Source organism: Lontra canadensis, unplaced genomic scaffold (genome assembly GCF_010015895.1).
Source record: "Lontra canadensis isolate GAN:19392208 unplaced genomic scaffold, GSC_riverotter_1.0 scaffold80, whole genome shotgun sequence".
Lineage (NCBI taxonomy): Eukaryota > Metazoa > Chordata > Mammalia > Carnivora > Mustelidae > Lontra > Lontra canadensis.
Window position 1 is genome coordinate 9,488,426 of NW_022631074.1, and position 27,082 is coordinate 9,515,507.

The 27,082-nt window shown below is 38.6% G+C and overlaps 1 protein-coding gene across 2 annotated transcripts in view; it reads right to left on the minus strand.

Annotated features, from left to right (window-relative positions):
* The window catches only part of GABRR3 (gamma-aminobutyric acid type A receptor subunit rho3), a 63,813-nt gene extending 40,860 nt beyond the window's left edge, over nt 1–22,953 (minus strand). For both annotated transcript variants that reach the window (XM_032882252.1, XM_032882250.1), the window contains exons 1-4: nt 22,829–22,953; nt 13,395–13,513; nt 6,648–6,715; nt 4,088–4,311 (exon numbers count right to left, since the gene is read on the minus strand). In XM_032882252.1, coding sequence (XP_032738143.1) covers nt 4,088–4,311; nt 6,648–6,715; nt 13,395–13,513; nt 22,829–22,953 — 536 coding nt within the window. The remainder of the gene's footprint in view (nt 1–4,087; nt 4,312–6,647; nt 6,716–13,394; nt 13,514–22,828) is intronic.
* Nucleotides 22,954–27,082: the final 4,129 nt, after the last annotated feature.

A 27,082-nucleotide genomic window follows, 5' to 3' on the forward strand; every position in this document is an offset into this window, starting at 1 on the left:
ACCATATGGCCAAATAAACATGCAATATTGAAGCTTCCTTACTGTGGTGTTTGTTTTGTGTGCCTTTCAAAAATAATGGGAAACAGGCATTGCCATCCTCCATCGAAGTAACATCTAAGGAGACGAACCCAGGAGGTGTGTGGTTTGCTGAAAACACAGGGTTAACGCAGGAATTCCTGCTCTAAAGATTGTTCCTGATCTCATCGTGTCCTAGTCCATGCCCTCTGTATTATTTGGCTCTGATGTCTTCAGAAAAACATACTTCAAAGGGAGACGACTTTTAAGTAGATTTAAATATTTTCTGCTCTTTGGAAGATCCAAACTTTGTTTCTAGTCATAAAGGGCTGGAATGGTGGTAATAAAAACCTATGGGTAAAGGTTTCTCTCACAAAACAAGTTTACTTGAGAAAATTCTTTTTCCAGCAGGAAGGAGAAAGCCTGGAGCATTTTCAGTTATAGATTTATGTGCACAATGCATAATTCAGGTGCCATTAAGGCTTGCATACTGATGAGAATTGTTTTTTCAAATTTTATATTCTCCTAGGTTTTTCTGGCTTTAGGCAGAGGCTGCTATGCTATGATCCTGCCTCAAAGTACAGACTCTGGTATACACAACAGCAGATCAGAGGTTTACAAAAGGCCCCTGAGCAAGTCTGCACAAAACAAAGGCAACAGCTGCTCTTACCTGTGGTGCCCCCAAGTTGTTTTTATGTTTTGTTTTGTTTTTAAAGCTTTTATTTATTTATTTATTTGAGGGAGAGAGTGTGAGATGGGGTAGGTCAGAGGGAGAAGAAGACTCCCTGCTGAGCAAGGAGGCTGATGCGGGACTTGATCCTGGGACTCCAGGATCATGACCTGGGCTGAAGGCTGTCGCTTAGCCTACTGAGCCACCCAGGTACCCCCATGCCCCCAAGCTAATCAGAGAAGTTGAACCAATTTATCTTCAATAGTCATGCAGCAAAATGAAAGTCAAGGAGGTATCTGGAAGACACTGTGTCACAAAACATACTCATTTTGGTATATTCCTGGTACACCTGACCTTTGAACAATGCAGGGGTTGGGGGAACCAACCTCTGCACAGTTGAAAATCATGTATAACTTTTGACTCCCTAAAAACTTAACTATTAAAGCCTTACTGACAACATAGTCAGTTAACACATATTTTGTATATGTATTTTATATTGTGTTCTTACGGTAAAGCTAGAAAGAAGAAAATATTAAGAAAATCATAGGAGAAAATACATTCACATTACCATATTGTATTTACAGAAAAAATCCACATATAAGTAGACATGTACAGAAGGGACCTGTGAAATCTTTGAGTCTACCTCCTTCATAGTAGATATGAATAAGTTAACAACCACAGTGGTTAAATAAGTGGTGGTAAAGAAAAAACTACTCATGGGGCACCTGGGTGGCTCAGTGGGTTAAGCCTCTGCCTTCGGCTCAGGTCATGATCTCAGGGTGCTGGGATCGAGCCCCGCATCGGGCTCTCTGCTCAGCAGGGAGCCTCCTCCCCACCCCCCTCCCCGCCTGTCTCTCTGCCTACTTGTGATCTCTCTCTCTCTCTGTCAAATAAATAAATAAAATCTTAAAAAAAAAAAAAAGAAAAAACTACTCATGACCCTTGTTCAAGAACAGTAAGGGCGATTTTATTTAGGGAGACTACTGTAATTTGGTTTATTAACAAGGGTGAGAGGAGTGGGGTCAACTCCAAATACAACAAGGAAAAGTAGAAATTATAGCTAAGGAGCGGGGTTATAACCAGGGGCAATGAACAGAAACATTACTCAGAGGAAACATCACAAGTAGTTGGTGGGGGTGGAGAGTTCTGGCTAAAAGTTCCTAAAAGGATTCTTGCTAATGGCAGGCCAGGGTGATCAGACATTGCCTGGGGTGGTGGAAGATGAGGAATCTAATCAGATTTGAAGGGTGATTGGATATTGCGGATGGAAGATTCTGGCTGAATGCACTTAGAGAGACAAACACAGATGCTCAAAAGTCAGGGATTAAGTGAGAAGAAAGTTCAGAGGAGCCCAGCAGAGTTTGGCCAAAGACAGAAGCTTTGTCAGTCAATGGTGTCAGAACAAAGCCTGGAACCAGGTAACCTGGCTCCAGGCTTGGACTGGCTGTACTGTCAAATAGAATAACTGTGTGGACAACAATTTTGAGTCCTTCTATGTTTGGGGATTCCCCAAGGCCACCCTCAGGTTCCATGATTTGCTAGGAGCACTCACAGAACTCATCAAACCTGTTAACACTAACACAGTTATGGTTTATTACAATGAGAAAGACATAGATAAAAATCAACAATGGAAAAGTCACAGAGAACAGGGTCCAGTAGAGACCAAAGGAAATTTCAGCTGTCCTGTTCTAGTGGAGTTACGTGGGCAGTGCTACTGTCCCAACATCGCTGTATGACCGTGGGGTACTGCCAACCAGGGAAGTTACCTGAGCCCTGGGGTCCAAAGTATTAACTGAGAGTTGGTTCCATAGGTCTAGCTGACCTTGGTCTCCAGCTGGTCCAGAGGTCAAGCTGATACCAAGTAGCTCAAAACCTCCTCCATAAATCCCGTTGTTAGCATAGACTGTCTGCTATGGCCCAAAGCCTCAGGGTGAACAAAGATCCTCTTATCAGGCAGGATATTTCAAGGGCTTGGAGACTGAGCCAGAAATCATTCTTTGGAATGTGCAGGGTAAGGACAATCTACTAGAGTTAATTCTTTCATCACAATAATTAATTTTAAAAAGTTAAAAGTTTTTAACACTTGATTCCATGGCCAGAAGCTGCCATTCTGCTTCTGATTCTTAGTGAGGCCTGACTCCAGTACGTATTCGAGTCCCAAGGTACTCCTGACTTAAAAGTTCTATCAAAAGTAATACTTTCCTTTCATTGCATTTTTAAAAACATTGACAGCAATATGGCAACAGCATCTTTGTCCTAAAGTGAACATGGTGTTTCTGGTGAACAAAAAGAATCTGTATTAATTTTCTATTGCCACCGTAAAAAACTACCACAAACTTGGTGGCTTAAGACAACAGAAATTTATTCTCTTGCAGTTCTGGAGGACAGAAGTCTGAAATTAGTATCACTATGCTAAAATTAAGGTGTCAGAAAGGGTCTCTTCCTCCAGAAGCTCTCAGGGACAAATCCATTCCTTGGTTTTTATAGCTTCTGGCAGCTGTTGGCAGACCTGTGCTAGTGGTTTTATCATTCCAATCTCTGTCTCAATGGTCACATTGCCTTTCTTGATCAAAGAGGCTTATGATTGATTGATAGCATTTGGGTCCCAACCAATTGATCCAGGATAATTTTCCTATCTCAAGATCCTTAACTTAATCACATCTGCAAAGATTTTGTTTTCCCCCCAAATAGAGAAATTTTCACACGTTCCAAGGACTAGGATGTGGAATCCGTTGGGGAGCCATTTTTTTTTTTTTTTTTCCTTCAGAGTCTTACTGGAGACTTTCTGGGATTTCTAAGACATGAAAAACATTGAATTACTTGGATTTACTAGACATTTTTAGAATTACCAATGATAAGCTATTCAGTATGCACAGGATCATTAGGCTAAAAAAACATATTGTGAATTAAAGATGAAGGGCTGTTATAGCATAGTGTCAGAAAACAATGTTTTGAATTAAAAAAATGAAAAGGGAGTAAACAAATGTGTGGTAATTTGAATGATGACTATACCTTCTTGTAAAAAATGAAGGAGATAATTAAGAAAACTATTTGATTAACCCAAGGTTCCAAGACTGCTTGGTCATGTTCAGTTGATAAAAAAGAAAAGCAATTTTGTGCACCTATAAAATCGTGGGCCAGACTCTTAGGGATTTCCATAATCCAGCTCCAATCTGTCCAACCTTATTTTCTATTATTTTCCAACGATATGCTGAGTAGAGTAGAAAACTAGTTTTTAAAATGTGAAAGTTAGAACAAGGAATAATCACATTTTCTGCTTGTGTCCCAATCTTCAACATGACTAAACAAACAGTAATATTGTGAGTTTAGTCAGAAGCGAGATCCACTAAGCTTTGGTGTAGACAGCCCAGGAAGCCAAAGAAGGTACACAGCCCACCTTACCTGAGACTGAAGAGGACATTTCCATCAGGGTATATGCGCAGCATTATGTTCTCCACAGTTGTATCATGAATGAAGGATCTTTTAGAGTGGACAAAAAAGATGTCAGGCACCCAAATCTTTTTGATCAATCTATGATCAAACGTCATGCTTTTGTTTGTTGTGCTAAGAAAGGAGAGCCTCTCATCTTTCCAGTAATGTCTGAGATAAAAAGTCATTGTAAAGTCCTAGGCAGAGAGAAAAAGAGACAAGTCAAAGCCAGTAGGACTATGGTTCAGGATGATCAATTAATACTATTAGTCCTAGACTGATTGGCACGGGTATTAATGACCTATAAAGTGAATGGCTTGTATTGTATTTTCAGGAAGATTTAGGATGAAGCCAGTGAGCTTGAATTGCAAAGCCTCTCCTTCACCTGGAATCTGGTGAATGTTGGATTTTTAGGAACCAGAGAGAATTCAAATTGGGGAAGGGAAGCCAGGTTATAACTAGGAAATATTTCTACATAAGCACTGGTAAATCACCTAAAGAGATCTTGGAACTAAAGGGTTTGGAACTACATGGCCCAGTATTTTATTTTGACTTATTGTTTCTTTGTAAATAAACATTTACCTTTATAATGATTTCTCTATCCATAAATTCATTTTTTTTTTTTGTTAAAGAAGCCCTGACCCCAAGTTAAATAAACTACAGTCCCACAAAAATGGATACAGCATTTATTAGAGTTGTTCATAGAAAGCATGCTGTCAGAGATCCCAAGAGGGAGACAATTTTCCTCAGCTTGAGAGAGAGAGAAAGAATACCAAGAAATGGTGGTTCTCAAAATCTAGTGTGCAAAAGACTTATCTGTGAATCTGTTAAAACAGCACATTCCCCAGAAGCTAGTATTCTGAGATTCTGAGCCAAAATGGCTCAGGGAACTGGATTCTTAGTGTGTAACCCAATTGTGAAGAGATAAAGATGGTGGATGGGCAGAGCAATATTAGCATTATTTTATTAGGAAAAAAAAAATGGTTGGTCAATACTTTGAGCTTTGTTTGGCTCTCAGATGCTACATTTAACATCTTGTTTGTTTGAACAAAAACTCCCCCAGCTACATCCAAGTCATTGGGTGTGGATGATGACGATATGTTTCACCTTGCACAACTGTTTACTTCTAACATTTATTTCCCAACAATACTCAAATTATTCTTGAACTAGCACTTGAGACAGAACTTTGACATTTATTATATAAGTGAAAGACAAAACTCAGTAAACTACAGATAAGTCACCAATTAATGATGAGCTTTTTTTTTTTTTAAGGTTCAGAATAGAGGTACATTGTATTACTGCTCTAGGTTAATCTGGGAACATCAGACATGTGTAATTTTGAATTAGGGTGAGAGCAAATAAATAGAATGATTCATTCATTCTCATAACACTGCTCTATAGGGAGTTGTGTGGGTTACTGCATGGATTGCTTTAGTAAGCATATATTTAGAATTAGGTGCTCAATCTGATTTGAGCTTATGTAGTCAAATAGCAGACATTAGTACATTTCAGTTGACACATCAACACCACTACTAGTGGGCACCATCACAAGAAATCAGGCTGAACACCATGTTGAGAGGAGAGTGGGGTAAAACTTCAAGGAACTGAAAGTGAATTCAGGGTGGGAAGATGAGAAATAAGAAGAAAAAGAAGCCAACACTGGGGGCCACTGATAATTAGAAAGCATTTTCACCTTGGGCATGGAGAATCCAGTGCCATTTTAGCTGATACTGAGTCCCATAGTTCATCTTATTCAGGAGAGAAGGATGAGGCCTAGTTTTAGGGGCACTGGGGTGGAGACAATGAGATTTTAGATGCAGACAGGGTCATTCAGGGATAATTTAGAGATTATGCCAGTGAAGAGGAAAAGAGTACTTGTTCCTGGAGTACAACAGACTCAAGAAAATGTTGGTGGAAGGTGGTTTTGGTCAAGGAAGAGCCAAAACTTTCTAAACAAGGTATTTTTGAGTAGTGAGTACTATTGGTGTTATTCCCTTTAGGAGTAGGGTGGTTAAAATGAAGGAAGTTTCATAGTGAAACTTGAAATAAATACTGAATTCGATAATAATAAGCACTAGGAAAACATTAACTGAAGGTTGAAACAAATATAACAAATCACAGAAAGTTTGTTTAGAATTTGCTGGAATTTTTATATGTTCTATAATTTTTCATTCAGTTAGTCAATGACTAGTTGGAGGAATCACTATAAATAAAAATATTAAGTACATATATAAAAAGATTACTGATCTTCCAATTTAATTGATTTATATTTTCTAGGTCTGGTTTCCTAAAGAGATTTCCTACCTTTTTTTTTTTTTTTTTACATTTTATCTTTAACTGTAGTATTTGCATAAAGTAACATATAAAATCTAAATTCAAGCAGAAAGAAATGAATAGAGAGCAAAGTAACTTTAACTCTGTGAAAAATACATATTAGTAACATACATGATTAAATTGGTTTACTAAAACACCAGTGATTTTGACACTATTCTCTATCCTTTCAGGAAAAGACCAGTATCTCAGAGAAACTTACCATGTTAACCTCTGAAATGCTGTCAATGCTTTCAACCTGGACATCTATACCTACTGGCACTGGAGACACTTCAGAAAGAAGAATGAATGATATATTGAGAAATCATTAAAATTATTTTGGAAATGTTCAAAGCAGAGATAGAACAATGTTATAAGTGAATTAATTAAAAAATTTTTAACAATAAACTTCTCCATTATCTATTGATATATTATTATATAGTCGATTACAATAAAAAGGCACGTGTAAATAAATGTTATTTCAATAAGCATTGCACATTTGCTTAGAAACAACTCAATATTTTCCTTCTTATAGTATACTTAGAGTATAGAAGTAGCAAGTCCAATTTTTGTTTTTTGTTTTAGCTAGCAGTGATTTAAAATGTAACAATGTTTCAAAACTCTGTCTAAGAGTGTATAGAATTATGTATTCTCGATTGTAAGGATCATATTTTATAGTCAGGGACTGGAGTAGTCATGGAACTCATAACTCTGAAAATGTTGGAGCCTTTTCTCCCTTGCCAGAAAATCAGCTTCTTTCATTTGGCAGGGCGTGGCAGGCTAGACAAGAGACGGTAGATACAACAGTGCTAAGCACGGATGCCACACATTCACACTTGTCTCTTTGCAGGACATCGGTAACCATAATCTGCAGTTGGGAGGAAGCAAACATCCTTAGAAATGTGTTTGATGAGAATGTATTGAAAGTCAGAATTGGAGAAAACTCAGATAAGTGCCAAGATTTGTTTGAAGTTGGGTCTCAATGAATCCAGTTCATGGGTCCCGAGAACAAGTTTGACAATGCCATAAGAGAATCTAGACCAGACCGAGACCAAGGTGTTTCCTTGCTACACCTCACCAAGGGTTTCATTAGTTCCTGTGTGAGGGTAAACCGATGATAACAACTTTCTTCTTTAGTACCGTGCATGGAATTTGGTGTATATATGTTAAATAATTTATATGTTTATACATGTAGTCTTCATACGTTTTCTTTTCATAGTAACCAATTCTCAATGAAATTTTATTGTCTCTGTAGAATTCTGAATTTAAAAAAATGCTTTCAACTATTTTTGAAGAAACAGACATCTTGCCTACGTGGATTCCAGATGGCTGTTTTAGTCAAGATTCTAAGATTGACACGGTTGGTCTAGAAAACTTGCTCCTTGAGGCTAACTAATGTCTGGATTTGTGATATGGGACATACATGTGCTGATCATTCAACAGAGTGCCTAATGATCGTGTTTTAAATGCACAACACATGGTCAATTATTTCAGTGGCTGCTTTGGGCTCAGGTCATGATCTCAGGGTCCTGGGATCCAGTTCTGAGTCATAGTTTCTTGCTCATCAGGGAGTCTGCTTCTCGCTCTGCCTGCTGCTCCCCCCTGCTTGTGAGCCCTCACTCTCTCTGTCAAACAAATAAATAAAATCTTTTTAAAAAATAGATAAAAAATAAATGCACAACACATTATAAAATGAGCTCTGCCTCACCAGTCTCTGTTCACCATCTAGGACTCCCCTCATTAACTGGCTGAAGTTACCGTCACTTTATCAAGACAGATTTCCTTTTATGTTCCATAATATGCCCTCATATCATTACTTACAGTGGTTCCAGCTGGAGAGGCCCTAGGCTTGTCACCCAACTACATTTCTCACTCTGGGCTTTAGGAACACTTTGCTTGCATCTTAACCACCAACGACTTCCTGCAGTATTAGATCAATTACTTTCTATACATTAATTATGACAATTCTATTTAAGAATTGTTTAATAATAATTATGGTTATGCATTAACTTGGGAACTCTTTGGGGATTACTCTATTACATACTGAGTTCAGCTCTGATGCTTTTGTTTACTTTTTTCTTTAATTAGGAGAGATATCAAAATAAAAATTCATGGCCTTTCAGGATGGCTTCAGGATGAGTAAATATTCCCATTAACTCCAATAGTCCAAGGGATTGAAAGGCTTGGCGAAGTCTTAGAGAGGTAGCAGAAATGTCCTGGTTAAAATTCTGGCAATAGAGTCACAGAGTAGAGTTTGAACCCAGCTCTACCCCTCATCCATGATCCAGGGTAAGTGACATTTCTAAGCTTAGTTTCCTCACCTATAAAATCCTAGTAGCAGTACTCACCGTGGAGACTTTTTGAGGACTAGAAAAATACAGTTACTAAACTTAATTGGTGCTCCATAAATGGTACAAAATATATGTTATTGCTATTGCAATTCAGCAAAAATGCAAACCTGTTCATAGGAACACAAGCTACTAGTCCCAATCCTGCACTCAAACATTTAGATAATCAGTCTACTCCTGACGAGAAAATGATTCAGTGCTTCTCACAGAGCACTTATTTTATGAAAAAACCTGCGAACAATTTGCATGTCAAGTCTTGTGACTTGTAAGCAGAGCCCAATTGCTAATGACTGTTCCTGCAAGGCTGGGGAAGTCATACAAAGTCACCACACACGGAGATATTCACGCCACCACTGGAAAGCACTAGACCCTCAGGGTTGTTGGAAGACTGGTCTGGGGTAAAGAGTGGGGCAAAAACATGGCTTGTCTATTAGGAATGGATTCCTGGAAACATTATTGATTTCTTTCTTCATCCATTCAATTCTATTCTTGGGGAATGAGGGCTTCCGTTTTGAAGAAAAGCGTTTGCCCTCAGATGCCATCTGACTTCATTTTTGGCTCCTCTGGACTTCATGCCCAAGTGTACCTTACTTTGGGGTCTAGGAATCTATATATTCTCAAGGACAGTGTGAGGGGGAGGGCTATGTAAAAGCAAGATGTAAAATTACAGAATTTTGCAGCAGGCTATAGTTGCAAATACCATTCCTTTTACAGATAAGAAGCTGAGTCTCAGAGAGAGGGTAGTAATAAAGCGCATGGATTAAAAATCATGGAATTTCTAGCTACTAAACCTGAGTTAAAGCCAAAACTTCCATAAATCCTTTAATTTCTCCAAGTCTCAGTTTGTTTATCTGTAAAATAGGGGAAATAAATCTATGGTACTTACCTAATAGCCTTGCTGTGAGACTACATGTTCAAACACCTTACTGACCAAACTGTCTAGCATTGGTTGGATCAGTAATGTGTAGAACACCACCAACAATAACAATTTCACAAATACTCACATTAATTCCATATATAAAGCATTCGGAATATAGTGTAAATAAGGAAACATTAGCCATTATCATTATGTGTTAATTACCCAGGATCAATACATAGGTAGTGGCACACACATTTGTAGTCTTTTTTATATACAAAAAGATAGACCATCAGTCTTTTTTTATCCATGCTGGGATAAAGATTGTTAAATAACAGTCATATATCTTATGTGTATAGTGCACTTAAAATACATGATACAATATATTATCTCATATTATCATTACAGCCGTTTGTTAGGTAGGTAGGTAGAACCCATGTTAGCTCCCTCTGACTTATGACGTAACTCACTTGGAGATGTTAGCAGCCTTGCCTGAAACTCAAGGCTAGTTAATGAAGGAACACAGCCAGGTCCCTCTGGCTCCCAGACTAGCCCTTGTGCTTGACAAACATAGATTCCATGGGTGGCTTTCACAACGTTAGCTTTTGTCCTGACTCAGGAACCAGGATCTAGATGCTCAATTGATTTCATTTTAAAGGAACAAAGAAATCATCATCTCTAAGACTGAAACCAAAAGCCCTCGGTGATGAGAGATGTAAAGGGTAGGAAAAACATAAAGAAAATGAGTTGCAATTTATAACCCAAGTTAAACAAAAAGTTCCCCTAAATTTATATCCTCCTGTTTCCACATAATGAGTCAATTAATCTTCTAATGCTTTATAAAAGTAAAAAACACTGCAGTAGCAGCTGGTTTTAATGTTAAAGCTAATTAGGAAAACACATTAAGGTAGGAGAAGTGCTGAAGTTACATTTAGCTCAAGAGGAAAGAAGTATGTGCGTGTGTTTATATTATGGACACGTATAAAGAAGAAGATAAATTAAGCCTGGCTTGTATATCCTGCAGCCTGATTTCCTGGGAAGGCAGCTTTAAGAGAACAGAGAAATGGGTCACTGGTAGAAGCTGTTCTGACCAAGACAAGATATGGTTAAGGACTGTTTTTCACAGAACCACCAGGCTGACAATTCTGCCTGAATTTATGGATTTTTCTGCCTGAGCTGACTGAACACATAAGACATTTGGACACCATTTAGCCCCAGTCCATGATTGTCAGAAAAATTTCTTCATCGTGGGATGATTTGCCACCTGCCACTAAGTCGCACGTTTCAATTGCATCTTTAATAACCCCACAATGTAGCCTCAGGAAAAATAATTGCTTTTTAATAAAGCATTCCCACTCAAAATAAAATCTTAACATGTATCTCAAACAGATCAAAAGAAGTGGAAATTTAAGGTCAGTTTTATGTTTTTCTGGGGGACTGGGATGATCTAGGGGAGGGAGAATGAAGATTTAAGTGTTTTAAGGTAAGAGCAGAAAGTCCTCCCCCAGTCTTCTGTCCCAGTGTCTCTCAAATTGTAAAGTGGATTCAAATCACCTGGGGATCTTATTAAAATGCAGATTTTGATTCAGAAAGCCTGAGTGTGGGGCCTGAGCTTCTGTATTTTTAGCTAACTCCCAGGTGATTCTGCTGCCAGGCCTTGAACTACATTGAGTGATAAAGCCTTTCTAGAGTGCTTGTTTCAAGGTCCAAATTCAAGGACAGCCATTTTTCTCTCAATCTTTCTGGCTTTCAGTGGTCTCAAATAGACCCACAGAACCCTTTCTTCTACGATAGGAATTCATTTAATTGAGGAACCTAAAGTGACAGGAATTAAAGCGGTTTTATGTACTGGTGTTGAAGAGCGTACATCATTTTGAGCTTCTAATTGCTGTTCCGGGGAGGCCAGGTGCAAGCTATTTCTGTGCGACTGGCGCCCTCTAGTGCCTGAAAGGCCCGCGGCGGGGCAAGTTTATCTTCGTAACATTTTCTCCAGCTAAAGGTTGGTAGGAGAGACTTTAGAAACTTTTTATAGAATCATGGACACCAAGGAACAGAATTATTGCGTGATGGCTGTAGAGTACATGTTCCAAACTTTGGGCAAACTTTTGTTGTGGGAAAGAAACGGTCTGTTGGGAATGGCAGCTGAGGGCTCAGGCATTTTGGGGAGAATTCCAGTAAAGAAGACATGTCTGAGGAGCAGTGATGTTGAAGAAAATAAGATAAAGGAGCAGTCCTGGAAGTAAAGACAAACACATCTTTAAACCTGATTAATTGCGAGGCTTCTAAAAGCTTAAATTAATTTTAATAAGTGTTAGAAATACTCTGGAAAACCACAAAATGAAATGCCCCAAGATTTAATGTGATGCTGAGAATCTAATTCAGCAATTATCAAATGTGGTTCTCAGACCCGCTGTATCAGCATCACCCAGGAGTTGATTAGAAAAACATATTGTTGGCCCCACCCAGATCTGGGAATTGCCACCTGGGTGTGGGGGCGGGGCTCTGCAATCTGTTGTTAAGAACCCCTCTGTGACTTTGATTCTTGTTAATGTTTTAGTCAGGAACCTAATAAAATCAAAGCCAGACCCTCAGAATTACAACCCAATGGATTCCACGAAATTAAAAAACAACAAACATCCCTCAACATCACAACTCCCTGACCTGCTGTTTTATTTTACCTGCTAACAAGTGAGTTCTCTGAGGTACCCGCATGCCTGCTGCGCTTCCCTTGGTCATAACCACAAGAAAGCCAGTGCCACAGGTGTTACCTCACTCTGAAAACTTAAAGTATGAGTTGTTTATGAAAAAGCTGCACCTGTTCTATAGCTGAGTGGACACCCCCTCCCCCCCGCCTCATAATCACTTCTGCTATAGCCACACCTGATATTCTGGAAAGTTGTTAGCTTGGGAATGGTGGGAGTGGAGACTTAGGTCAATGACAGAAGTGTCAGGATGGATTTAGCAGTAAGGCGGAGAGTTCAGATTCACTGCTTGATTCCACCACATCCTGTGGATCTCTGGAAAACTTGGTACCCTCAGGGATATAGCTGGATTCACGTTAAGCAATCTGAGGGCAGGAAAGACTTTGTTCTGAGTATGTCCTTTTATGGACTCCTTAGGTCCTGTTTACCTGCCCTTGCATCTTGGGTGCACCACATATTGGTTTTTCCATGGCTTTGAGCAAATCTCCTAACCTCTCTACGCCCCAGTTCCCACACTGGAGTATTAGGGATCATGATAGTGCCTACTCACGAGGCACTGGGAAGGTGGAATAGGGCATTAATAGGCTCAGCCCAGTGCCTGACACTCCAACAATCTGGAAGGTGCTGGAAGTAATAAAAAGAAAAATCTGGACAGAGGTTTTCATAGGAAGCCATGGCATTTGGTGCGTTAGTCCTTTCACCAAAGCCAGGCACTCAAGCTCATAAAGTTATTCAATAAGATATTATGGCTATCATCACAGAATCCATTTTATAGGTTTTAATTGGAGAATAAGTTGCTGTATAGGCATGATCTACCCACTCACTATTTACCGAACACACACTATTTATAATTAGTAAATAGTGTGGATACATACTAGAGACATTTATCTATCTTTTTTGATCAATTTAAAATTTATCAATTTTTCTCATTCAAGAGAATATCATTGTAAGCTTTATTTCTTAATTGATGGTCTTGTGTTTTGGTCTTAATTGCTTCAATTTTCTACTTCATTTTCACAGTGCAAGGGATTGCGGCATAAGAGTTTTGTAAAGATAATACTTACCTCCAAATCCAGGTCTCATTGCAAAGTCGTGTTCCTCTATATGGAGAAGTTGCTTGTATTGCAGGAGCCATGCTTTGGTACTGTCATCTTTCCTCATTCTGGCTTCTTGTTTGTTATCCCTCCAAAAGGGGGAAAATACTTTTGAGATATACATGTTCTGGGTAATTTAATTTAGATTAGCCTTCTGCATTCAACTTGGTATCCTCTGAAATATAACCATTAAAGCTCATTTTCTCAGCTTATACTACACATAACTAAAGAGCTGACAACATTTACTCTTTATTTATATAATGGTGGGCAGGTAAGGTAACCCAAAATTTGGAGCAACTTAGGTGATCAAGTCTGGATGTAAAGCACTGGCAGGTAATGTTTCTCAGAATATAGGTTTTTAGACCAGGAAAACCTTGTCACTACCACCTTGGATTCATGCATCCCACCCCAGATCACTTAAACCAGAACCCGAGGAAACAGGGCCTAGGAATCGGCATTAAACATGTTACTTAAGTGATTCTTGGGGCCACCAAAGTCAAACAACTTCTGCACTAAGACACTAAAACAAAAACAAAGATAAAAACAAAACCAAAAAACACTGCAAAATTGTAAACTGATGAAAATAGTGTTTTACAAAGACAAGATAAGCAGAAAGTGTGCGTGCAAGTTGAGATTAGAGCAGAATGTCTGTAGGAGGTTCTAGAACCTGAGGGGTGGCAATGGGAATGGAGAGGAATCCAGAGCGAAAATGGATGGATTTGGCATTGTGCTTGTTTTTGTATTTGGATTGTACTTGATGTCTGGTACGGTTGTGAAGTAGGTGAAGTCAGTTTTCATCTACAGTTCTCTGGGGTAAAGGCAAAGTAGGGTGTGGCTTCTTGCGTGTCCTCCCTGCAACACTCCCTCCTCCCACCCCCAGAGTCTGAGCTGGGAGTTACTCTGTTACTCCCTGGGTCTGTGAACTTGGAAAAGTTGCTGAATCTCCTTGACTCATTTTTGGTCTTGTGATCCATACTTCGCAGTGGTTTGCTAAGTGTGGAGGCAGGATGTCTGCGGAAACACAGCTCCTCTGGAAGTGGAGCAATCCTCTTGTCCCAGGTGCTAGCAACTCTGCTCAGCTCCTCCCTGAGAAAGATGCCTGCCAACCTCACTGTCAGCAGCAGCAGCTGAAGCAATAACAAGCCAGACACCGAGGGGTCTACTAAGTGAATTTCAGTTACTCTGAATTCCTGATATGCTTTTGCATTCATAAATGTCTTCTCCAGAAAGCATGGTGAACTTTAATGGAAGACTTGTAGATGCAATTTCTTAGCTCAATAAAGTGCCTGTGATGGTGAGAATTTCACATCCTGAAACAGCTGGATGAAGAAATATGTCTAGGCTTATGGGCATCTATCACCATCCAGAATGGTTTTTCAATAGGAAAGTTTCCGGTACAGACCCTTAGAGATTTATTTTTGCCTTTGAGAGAAATGGGGGAAGTTGGAAGATGAAATCTGTCTTGGGTAGAAGACAATGAGTTTGATTCTATACATATGAAGTCATTATATCCTACAAATAACTGAATACATAGAACTATTTCTTCCAAGGATCTCAAATTAGTTAGAACATTTCTTTTCAGGAGCAAGAGTGAGCTATTTATTGAAAAAGTAATAGCAGCTAATATGTTTATTAAAAGCCTACTATGTTCAAGGTCTCATGCCAGGATATTTGATAAATATTATCTTCTTTGGCATGCATTTGAATCACCTGGTTTGCTGGGACCCATGCCCAGAGTTTGCATTTATAACAATTTTTTAGGAGAACCACTGGTCTGGAAAATAGTAGACATTTAATCAAAGCTAGCTAATTGTTACTATCTTAGGAAAAATGAAATGTGAATTTGGTGAAAACTCATGAAAATTTGTGAACTACTTTGGTAATATAATACAACTAAGTGGTCATCACTCATGTGTCTTTTCAGAGCATACATTTTCAGAAGCATCATGAGATTGGAAAGGATCAATCTTAATTAAGAATCCCAAGAACACTGAACACAGAGCCTCTTAAAAAGCCCACTCTTGGCTGTACCGAAAGGACACACACCTGTTCTTACCTCAAGGGCTCTTCTGATACACAGTGAGATGTCTCATACCTATTTATCTTTTACTTTATCTTTACCTTACCTATTTTGCAAAAAGGATTGTGTGGCTTATATACCCTCTAAAAGAATTTTGAAAACCTATGTACTCATACATTTAAAAAGAGGTCTATAATTTTCTCATTATAAAATTTAAATTTACTCAAATATCGACTAATATTGATAATTTAAAAGAAAACTCACATTCCTACCCTTAATGTATTCAATCACTCTATATATTCACATTATACATTTTAAAATACATGAAATGGGGTGCCTGGGTGGCTCCAGTTGATTAAGCATTTGCCTTTGGCTCAGGTCTTGATGCCAGCCCACACTGGGCTCATCAGGGAGTCTGTTGCTCCCTCTCCTCTCCACCCCCCACCACTTGTACTTGCTCTCGCTCTCTCAAATAAATAAAATCTTTAAAAAAATACACGAAACAAACTTCTCTTTAAAAATAAGAAATTTTCTATCATTCTTTGTTTTCTTTGAACTTGTATTTCCATTTTATTTTCTTCATAGAATTTTATCACCTCATATATTTCTTTGCAAGAATATATGCATTCACTTTAAAATGAACTCTTTTAGCATCTATGACTATTACAAATGAAGCAAAATATAATTCATATAAATGTTGATACTTATGAAAATTATGAACAAAATTTATTAGAAAGGTATTTCTTGATGAAATTATTGTATGTTTTCCCTAATTACATCATGTATATGGATATTACTCCTTGCTATAATGAAATCAGATCTAGCATAAATTATATTCCCATTCTTTACTTTATAGATGAAATTATTAAAAAAAACTTTTACATACATGAATTTTGAAGAAATTCTATTTCAACATTGTTTCAGCTATAAGTTAATTAAATTCTTTACTTTCCAAAACTCACATTGTGATCTATCATCAATAATTATTTCTAGTGATTTGTAACCTGACAAATTAATTAGGTTCTTCGATTTTATTGAAAACAAAGAAAAAAAAGTCACCTAGTTTGGAAGACCATGTGTTATTTACACTAGCGTCATGCACTACCAATCAACAATAATATTTATAATGATCTCTTTGTACCTAGGAAGATTTTATATTCAGGAAGAGGGAGAGGTATGCCTTTATTTTGCCAAATGAGACAGAGCCATCATGAAGGAGACTGCAGTCAAGTTTTCAGGTAGATTAATTCTAAGAAAGAGGTCAGAGGAAGTCAAAGATCCAGAAATTGATTGTTTTAAAACTATCTGTGCCCACATGCCCCTCTGATAGCTTGCATGTACCTTTAGGAGTATAGGTGTCCTGGCATGAAGACCCTGGCTTATAAAATAAGATATACATAAAAATTAATAAAGTGAAGACCAAAATAGGACAAAGGCAAGAGAAGCAAATATGCTTAATAAGGGGGTTAATATATGATGGAGCACCAGGTTTAGCTCAGAACTTTCTGGTCTAATTCTATATATATATATCTATATATCTATATATAGATATATATATATAGATATATCTATATATCACTTTAAACCACTTTGTGTCTCCTGCCCTCTCCCCTTTTCTAGAAAAAGTAAGTTCATTTTTAGGAGCTACTGAAAGAAGGTTTTTGGATAACATCTGTCTGAGAAGAGGGTCTTCTAAAAGGCTCAGTGCTGATAGGGTTGAGCAAAGAAATCTCATTTCACGGAAGAGTCTTACATGAGAACTCTCATTCTTTGTCTTTGCCCACAAAGTGTAACAAATACTGAGGAAGAGTAGGTGTAAGTCTTGTAATAGTCATCACTTTTCGCTTTGAGTTAGAATCTTTTCCTTCCTGGATGAAACAAAAGGAAACTTATTTCCATGCTCTCCCTCTTCTTGGTATCAGAAACTCTACTATAATTTTGTGATTAAGAAAGTGGGGGAAGAAAAGACTGGATTTTGAGTGGATTCAGAGAGATTAAGGGAGTCTTTGAGGAGGATATGTTATGCAAAGAATTAAAAAGTACTAGAGCCAGATGAGGAAAAATAAATACATCTAAGTCATTCTGAGGCATTGGGGTTAAATAAATGGAATGACAAAAACTCATTTTAATTGAGTCACTAACACTCAGCAGGTAATTTACAAAGCTGCTTTTCCAAGGGTCTATATATTTGATTAATTTGCTAGGATGAAACTAGTTGAAAACAAGTAAGCTGACATAAATAGACTATTTACCCAAGGAAGGATATAATTAACAAGCATACTAAAAAAAAAAAATGTCTAATCTAGGAGTGCCTGGGTGACTCATTCGGTTAAGCATCTGACTTTTGATTTCAGCTCAGGTCATGACCTCAGGGTCCTGGGATCTAGCCCAGTATCAGGCTCTGGTCTCACAGGGAGTCTGCTTGGATTGTCTCTCTCCCTCCCCTTCTGCCCCTCCTCCTGTGTGTGTGAGTGCACTCTCTCTCTCTCTCTCTACACTAAATAAACCTTTAAAAAATAAAAATAAAAAACATTTAATGTAGAGAGTTAACAGCAAGATATCAATTAAGAACAATACCATTTTATACCTATTAAATGAGCCCCAAACACAAAATCTCAGTAGCCAACCATGTTAAAACGATATGTTAAAATGATATGTTAAAATGATATGACAAAATGGAAACATTTACACTCTGTAGGTGACAGTGCAAATATTTGCAAAACCCTTTTAGAAATCAATTTCAAGGGCTATGAAGATAATTCATATGCTTTGACTCATAATTCATTTCCAGGAATTTCGTAATTTTTATTGGTACAGGGAAAACTACATGCATAAAAATATTTACTGCTGTGATTCACAACAGTGCAAAACTGAAAACAAATGTTCAATAATAATTGATCCTTTAGGGGCGCCTGGGTGGCTCAGTGGGTTAAAGCCTCTGCCTTCGGCTCGGGTCATGATCCCGGGGTCCTGGGATCAAGTCCCGCGTCGGGCATTCTGCTCATCAGGAAGCCAGCTTCCTCCTCTCTCTCTGCCTGTCTCTCTGCCTACTTGTGATCTCTCTCTCTGTCAAATAAATAAATAAAAATTAAAAAAAAAATTGATCCTTTAATTCAAAGTAATATTATGGAGTGATTAAAATTACCAACCATTATCATGTCCGTGAAACAATGTAGAAAGTGATTAAGTTAAAAAAATACAAAATAGTTTCTATACTATAATTTTAAACATGAAAAATCATGGAGCTATATGAATAAGGATTAGAACTTGGAAAAGGGAAAACATAATTGAGATTCTTTTTGTTGTTTCCATGTAAAATTCCGTTATTGAATTTGTGTAATAAATGCTTTATAAATTATCTGGAACAAGTTGAACTTGCCATCTTGGATCTTTTCCAAAGAAGGATTCAGGCACCACTCTCCACCTTATCATTCCATTCTCCTTGTCATTCCAGAAGCATGTCCTGCTGCTTAACATGGAGTTTTTTTTTTGTTTGTTTGTTTGTTTTTTCTCTCTCACTGGAGCTCTGTTACGAACCAATACACCAAAGGAATCCAGTAGTCTCAAATAATGTGTAGGCAACATTTAAAAAACTCCTTGCATAAATTTATTATTTTCCTTTTAAAAATATAAATGAAGCAAAAATGTCCTATTGGGCTACATAGATGCAAATCCATGAATGCAATAAAGTAGGAACATTAGGTGATCCAGTTTTTGATCACTAGGACCACCTTCATACTTCTGGATCTGATGCTTATATCTAGGTCCCTGAGGCTTTTGCACTTTCTTAGGGAGGATATAGTGCATTTTATAGAGCAAATCTTGTGGCTTTGACTGAGCTGTTCTTGAATTCTCCAATTCTGGGAAGACATACCTGACTTTAGTCAACATACCGTCTCTTATAAAGGAAAAAAATCCATACAGAGAAACATTTCTGTGGAGGAGCCACCGAGAGAGAAGGCCCCATTTGAGACACGACAGTTTCTATATCTTACTTGGGTCTCTATCTAATCATGAGCTCTTGTGATAAGACCTCAGTTTCCCTATTTGTGAAATAAGCAAATTAGACCAGTTTAAGAGCTGGTCTGCAGGTATTTTTTTTTGCATAGCCCATATGTTACATTAAATTGGAAAATTTCACATGAAAATCTTACTTTCCTGCATCTTTTACAAAATCAAAGAATCTGGCAACACCGGGGTCAAGTTTTCTTGCAACAAGAAAAGGCTGGACATGACCAGCTATGGGCTTCAGAGGAGCACTCTGTCTGTAGTTGGCCCAACCTCTACCACTGCCTTCTGTCTTCCTTGCAGGAGCACTTCCATTTGACATCCCTAGGACCATCCCTTTATGTTAGATTCACAGATGTGCTGGTAAATGTTTAGCAAGTTGTTCTCCGGGAGTACAAAAACAAAAACAAAAACAAAAACCCAGCCCTATTTGTAGTGTTTGCTGATTTCCATAATGTCAATACTTCCATGTGGCTGATTTCAAGGTACTGACATGACAGAGATGTGCATACGGCATAGTGTAGTGCTATAAAATATAACATAATATAATGTAATTTAACATGATTTAATGTAATAGATAGGATATCTATCTTACAGACAGGATAGATGTAAATAACTGAAAGAATGAGGAAATAGTAAAATATAGTAAAGGAATAAGGAAGTGGTGAGTTTTAAGTATTTATTACCTTTTTTTTTTTTTTTTAAAGATTTCACTTATTTACTTGACAGAGAGAGAGAAAGAACAAGCAGGGGGAGCAGCAGGCAGAGGGAGAGGGAGAAGCAGGTTCCCCACTGGGCAGAGAGCCTAATGTGGGGCTCAGTCCCAGGACCCTGAGATCATGACCTGAGCAGCCGCTTAACCCACTGAGCCACCCAGGTGCCCCTTATTACCTTTTTAAGAACTAATTATTTAATTGTATGTTTATAAATTATACACATAGTTTAATTTTTAATGATGTTTATTTTCAACAGCTAGCAAACAGATTTCTTGGAAATGGTAACACTTGGCTCTTGCAAGCCAATATAGGCTGACTCTGCACTCTACTCACTATTCTTGAGGCCAGAGACACTGCATCTTTCCCCTAGCATCCTTAATCCCCGACTGGCACTTGGCATATAAAAGGGCACTCAATACAACTGTTGGAAGAATGAATAAATATTCAATGAGTCTATATGCCTAATCCTCTTTGTATCACCAGGGAGCCAAATCTCTTCCCTAGGTAAAACAGGGACATTTATCACCAGCCAAAATTTACTTTATTCGCCAATTCCCCTTCTCTTCCTGTTTTGTTTTTAAGAAACAAAAGGTATCTTTAGGTAAACAATTTTCACAATATTTGGATAAAAAGAGGAATATTTGGGTAAAGAGTAAGATGATATTCTGAAAGAAAATAATTAATAGCAAAGCATTTAAGGGACTGATTGTATGAAAACCAGCTCAAAATAATACACAGGAATGCCAGGTTATGTAAATACATCCACTTCATAGTTTTTAAAGAAAGATCATGCCTTTCTTCAATGTTCATTCTATTAGTTCTCTTGTGTTATAAAAGAATGGATTATTAATTAACTAATTCATTACTTACTTAGTTACTGATAATCAGATTGGGTGAGGGGCAAAGAACCTCACAGTATTTTTTCACATACTAAGGTCTGAAGAATCCTGGGCTCCTTACTCCAGAAACTACCCTAATAGAGTAACTTCTGTGTTTTTGTCAAAAATGCCTTCAAATCTGCATGAGAGACTGGCAAGTGACAGCTCAGAAATTGGCTGGCTGGATTACTCGGTTCACTCAGGGAAAATGATGGCTTTCGTTCTAAGTGGCTACTTTTGAACCATGGTTGATGGTTTATTCAATCTATATTGCCCGAGAGGATTTTTCTCTGAAGAACAAAAGACACTAATAGAAATTTCAATGAGTTATATTCTAGCTTGTTGCTGAAAAGGGTACCTCACTTAGGATATGGAGAAGTGAAAACAGACATGTTTGGCCCCGAGAAGCAGACACCCTGAGATTCCCTCTTCATTTAAATATAGATAACAAGGAGACCTCCAATATAAGAACAAAAAAATTCGCACCTCACCACAAAGAACTGACGTTCTCCTCTTGCCTCTTAAAGAACACCTAAAAGACCACACATAGTAGATGTTTCTGCAGCAACTCTGCCATTCATAGTGGGTCTGTGTGATGGGTTGGCTCCTATGACAATCTCTCTTTTCCTCAGTCTGGTGGTGTAACCTTATGCTCCCCAAATATTGCTTGCCTAACTGCCTTGAAGAAGACTCAGAAAGTGGCTAAACTGGACAAAACTTCATATTATCTCAGATCCGAGTGTGGGAAAAAAAGCATGGAAAAAGAGTGTGAAAGATGGCCCTTGATTTTTAAGAGCAGAGCAGAAATCAGGAGTCTAGTAAATTTTTCCTGCCTACCCCCTTAGCTCCCCGCCGCTTCCTTTGTTTCTGGTCATCAAACCTGAGGCTTCACAAGGATTTATTAAAATTTCATGTTCATTTTCCTGATCTTATTGGGAGTGCCTCATAAATATTCAAGATGAGAGGGCAATCTGGCTGAAACAGCTGTCACCTCATTCATTGCCAAGGTTGGCTGGGTGATGTAACTCACCTAAATTCCTCAATTTCCCCTCCTGGGTATTTTTCAAAGTATTGCGCTTGGTGAAAAGGAGAGACTTCCCTCAAGGCAAGAAGTCACTTTTTGGCTATTAAAGGCACTTGCGTGGGAGGGTGACTAACCATTCCTTTTGCCTGGGACCCCTAGTACTAAAACCCATGGGTGAAGCAGGATGAACACTCTACCAGCTCATGTGCCTTTGCTAACGTGTGCGCACATGCTCTCAATTATTCATGATAAGATAATAATGATAATATATTGACATTCAGGGTAATATTTCAGAGGTACGAAAACTCACCTTGGAAGGCAACAAATGGCTTTAATGCTTTCCATTACTATGTTATCGATATATGGAACTATCTACTCTTGAAGTCCTTGACATTAGAAGTTGTTGCTTAGACCAATATCTACTCAAACAAATTTGGGGAAACTTTCAACTTGTGTCATTATCAGTAGTAATAAATGCATTATTCATTGAAGAAATACATTCCCTGAAAGAAGATCTCTATGCAAGCCCTTGTTTTCTTCAAAAATAAGCATACAATTGCCAGAGAGAGACCCAGGCTTCTGCTCTTCCTGATGCTACCCAGAAGTGATTTATTTTGATGGGTGAATGCTATCTCTAGAGACAGTCACCCACAAATGTGTGATACCTGTGGAGATTTGTTTCTAGGTTTCCCATAGGTCTGAGGCAGCTGGTGCAGGAGGGCAATGACTGAGGAGAGGATATACTATGACTCTCTTACCGGGATCTTTTCACTGAAGAGGAGCACTGCGGGTGGGACTTCGTGATTTCAGAAGCATCACAATTATCCGGCATCAGTGCAATCCAGATGCTGGTGAATAAGACCAACGGGGAAGCCAGGATCATCTCTTCCGAAAGAAAGGAATGTAGATGGATGCTGCCAATATTGCGATCCGTAGTGCTTCTTCATGCGTCTCTTTAAAAGGAAATAGAGTGCCAAGTAAAAGGAAAAGGAAATAGAGGGCAAAGTAAAGGTATCAAGGAAAAGGGAGAGGCATTGCCTTCAATGCGGTGTCTTTTGTTTTAGTAGATTAAATAGGTTCACATCACTTATAGGCAAACATCTGTCTGGCTCATCTGCAGTTTAGGGAGAACAAAGCAGATCTTTTCATTTTCAGTTTCCATCCTTTAGTTCCTCTTTCCAGGAAAGGTTCTTAGTGGGATGCCTGATCCCCTACTCAATGAACCCTCAGCCGCAGTCCTCAGCAGACAAAGAAGAGAGGTTAGGCATTAAATCCCCTTAATCCAACACAATATCATTTGAATATATTTAATGATCCAGCAAAATAATATGCTTAAAAAGAACAAAGATGATTAATTTAATTTTAATTATTCATTTGAAGACCTTTTTTCTCATGGCTCCCTTTTAACCAGAAATTAATCTTTCTCTCCCTAAATGCATACAGATTGCCATAGCGCATACAAAAAATAAATTATTATTTTTGTTGGGCAAATAATCATATTTTAAGATGATTGTGTATTCCGTTGAAAGCATAAGTGGTTCAATTTAAGATTTAATATGTTAAGCAGCCTGATAAATAAGAAAGAAATTAGACTTGGGCCATGTGTAAGGAACACTGTCACTGTTAAATTGTGATCATACACATTCCTAAAAGTTCTCTGCACCCAAAGAGTAGAAATATTCCCTGGAAACATTTCCTCTATGTATGCAAAGGTCCAAAGAATGAGTATGTCAGTGAAATTAAATTTCTCCAACAGGAATATCACAAAGTGAGCAGATAGCAATAGCTGACCTGTTTACCAGAATTGAGGAAGAATACCATTTTCTTCTCAGAGCTGGAGTTGAAGGAAATTCTTAAATTTCCTGGAATTGTTTTGTCTCCTTGACACCTTATATCCTATGTTATTGCTTTGGCACATTAATTTATTTTTACTTAGGTTACATCTTCTCTTAGCCAATGTCATAAAACCTTCTTGTAAGCTTCTTAGCCATGCCTTTTCTCTTGAAAATATGTGCTTAATACAAAATATTTCCAAACCTTTTGTATGTTTCAGAAACTTTAAAAAAATGGTCACCTGTTATACTGTTACTTCTGCAACCTACTTTTTCTCTTAACATTTTGCTTAGAGATTTATTATGCTGATAGATGTAACTCTAGTTAAGTCACTTTTTAATTGCTATATGGCATTTCAGTGTGTGTGAATAACTAACATTTAACTTATTCTTTTATTGGCAGACATTATTTCTTTTGCTATCATAAACTATCTATTATAAACGATTCTGCAGTGAATATTTGTAAATATTTCCTTGTGCACACGTGTATGAGTTTCTAGGTATGTAGGGTACATACCTAGAAGTAAAACTGGGAGGCTGAACAATTTTCACACCTTCAAATTTACTGGATACTACTATATTGCTCATAAAACCCATATATCAATTCACACCCTGACCCCCGAAACACGAGAGTCCTCATTTTTAAAAATCTTATTTTAAGCTTGGTATTATCAGGTTTTTAAATATTACCTAATCCAATGGTTGTTGTAGTTTTTCTTTTGTTGTTGTTGTTTTTTGTTTTTGTTTCAATCTGACAGAGACACAGCGAGAGAGGGAACACAAGCTGGGGGGTGGGAGAGGGAGAAGCAGGCTTCCCTCTGAGCAGGGATGTGGATGTGGGACTCAATCCCAGGACCCCTTGTGGGGGCTTGATCCTAGGACCCCGATTTGGGGCTTAATCCCAGGACCTGGGGGATCATGACCTGAGCAGAAGGCAGCTGGTTGAGGACTAAGCCACCCAGGCACCCCGCGGCTGTAGTTTTAATTTTAATTTCCCTACTGGCTAGAGAAGTGTCAACCTTAGAAATAAACTGTCTGTTATTTTACTGTCAGACACAGGTTTATTCCAGAACAGGGAGAGAATTGCAGTCCGGGACAAGCAAACCCCAGCAAGGTATCTGCAAGTCCGTAGAAAAAGGGGACGAACTCACCTTTGTGGAGGAAAGGGGAACGTTGGGAGGGGCTGTTATGAACAGTCCACTGGAATCAACTGAGAATTCGAAGTGTAGGGGCTTCTCATTGCCAGAGTTGTGACAGTCTCTCATTGGCCAGCGACAAGTGAGCCTGTCTTCCTCCCACGGGGATATTCCAGCAGGATCCTCTGGTATGGTTTCTCTCTTCCTATTGGGTCCGCCGTTGACAAGGACTGGTTGGCGTGGGAACGCCCCCTGCTGGCCTGGGGATTCCATTCACCAGACGGTTTCCTTTCACTCCTTTTCTTTTGTCAGCATTTTTCTCATGTATTTCTGGGCCACTAAGCTTTCCTCTTCTGCAAAGAGCCTGTCAACAGAAGACATGCCAGAAGAGTTGTCGGTCTTAAACTACTGTCACTTTGGCTGCTGGAGGACCTCCTTGTGGTCACAGTTTGTTCTGCCCCTCAGTGCTCTGGAGGGAGGCAGGACCTGACCCCTTGAGCCTACCACTCTATGCTACATAGGTCTGTTCTCTTCACTTAGTACCATTATCTGCACCAGTATTTCCCAAAGTAGTTCATGGCTACACGAGATATTTTGTGAAAAATTGGTTTGTGCTAGGTGAGTTTGGGAAATAGATTTTTACTACCCTTTCAGGGATTTATAGTTCACATTACACGGTACAGTGGAAGTATTCCTGTCCTATAACAACTTGGAGGTTGTTCGTTCCATGGTCCCTAGTCTCAGTCCTTATCTTGTTTGGTCTATTAGAAGTATTGACGCACCTGATCTCCCTCCTATTTGAAACGTTTTCTTCACCTGCTTTCTGGAATTCTGTACTCTCCTGTTTTCCTCTCTGGTCATTCTTCTGTAGTCCTGTTACCTGATTCTCTCTCCTGCATCAGACTGCCTAATATTGGAAAGGTGCCACCCTCAGTACCCCAGTACTGTAGCACTGGTCTTTCCTGTTAACTCACTTCTTTAGGGATCTCATCCAGTCCCAAGGCTTTAAAAACCATACCAACAACTCCCCAATTTTTATCATTGGTCTTTCTTCCAAAATTCCATCTCATATTGCTATGGTCTCGGTGTTTGTGGCCCCCAAAATTCATATGTTAAAATCCTAACCCCCAAAGGTGATGGTTTTAGTAAGTGGGTCCTTTGGGAGGTAATTAGGTCATGAGGATGAAGCCCTCCAAAAAATGGGATTAGTGGCCTTATTAAAGTGACACCAGAGAGATCCTCACCCCTTCTACCATGTGAGTGTACAATGAAAAATCTGCAACCCAGGATACTCTCATCTGACCACACCAGCACCCTGATCTCGAACTTTCAGCTTCCGGAACTGTGAGAAACAAATTTCTGTCATTTATCAGTCACCCCATTGATGTTACAGCAGCCTGAATGGACTAAGACACACATCCAACTGCCTGCTTAATATTTTTACTTGGATGTCTGATAAGTATCTTAAGTTTAACATGTCCAAAAGTGAGCTCATTAATATTTCTGTTCTGATTCACCTACAACTTTCTCTATCTCAACTTATAACAATACTGTCCTTTCTTGACTCCTCTCCCACACTCCATGTCCAATCCACCTTAAAAATACATCCAGGACCCGAATGCTTCTCACTACCACCTCAGCCACTTCTCTGGTCTTCAGTCACCATCTTGCTTGAATTTTTACAACAGTGACCTAAGTGGTCTGCTTGCTTCTTCCCTTGCTCTGTTTCATTTAATTCATGACAACCAGTGATTCTTTCAAAATAAAGATCAAGTAAAGTCACTTCTCTCTTCCCAATTGGAATGGCTTCCCCTTTTTCTCAATTTACAGAGTCTTTACAATGGCTAGGAAAGCACCACATAATCTACAACTCCCTCTTCCTCTTTGCTTCTCTGACTCCTACTGTTCCTTCCCTTCCCATCAGCTGTTCTGCAAACACAGACCTCTGTTGTTCCTTGAACATTAGCAAGAATGTTGCCACCTCAGGAAACTGAGATGGAAATAGGTTGTTACACTTGCCTGACTGACACACTCTTTATCCAGG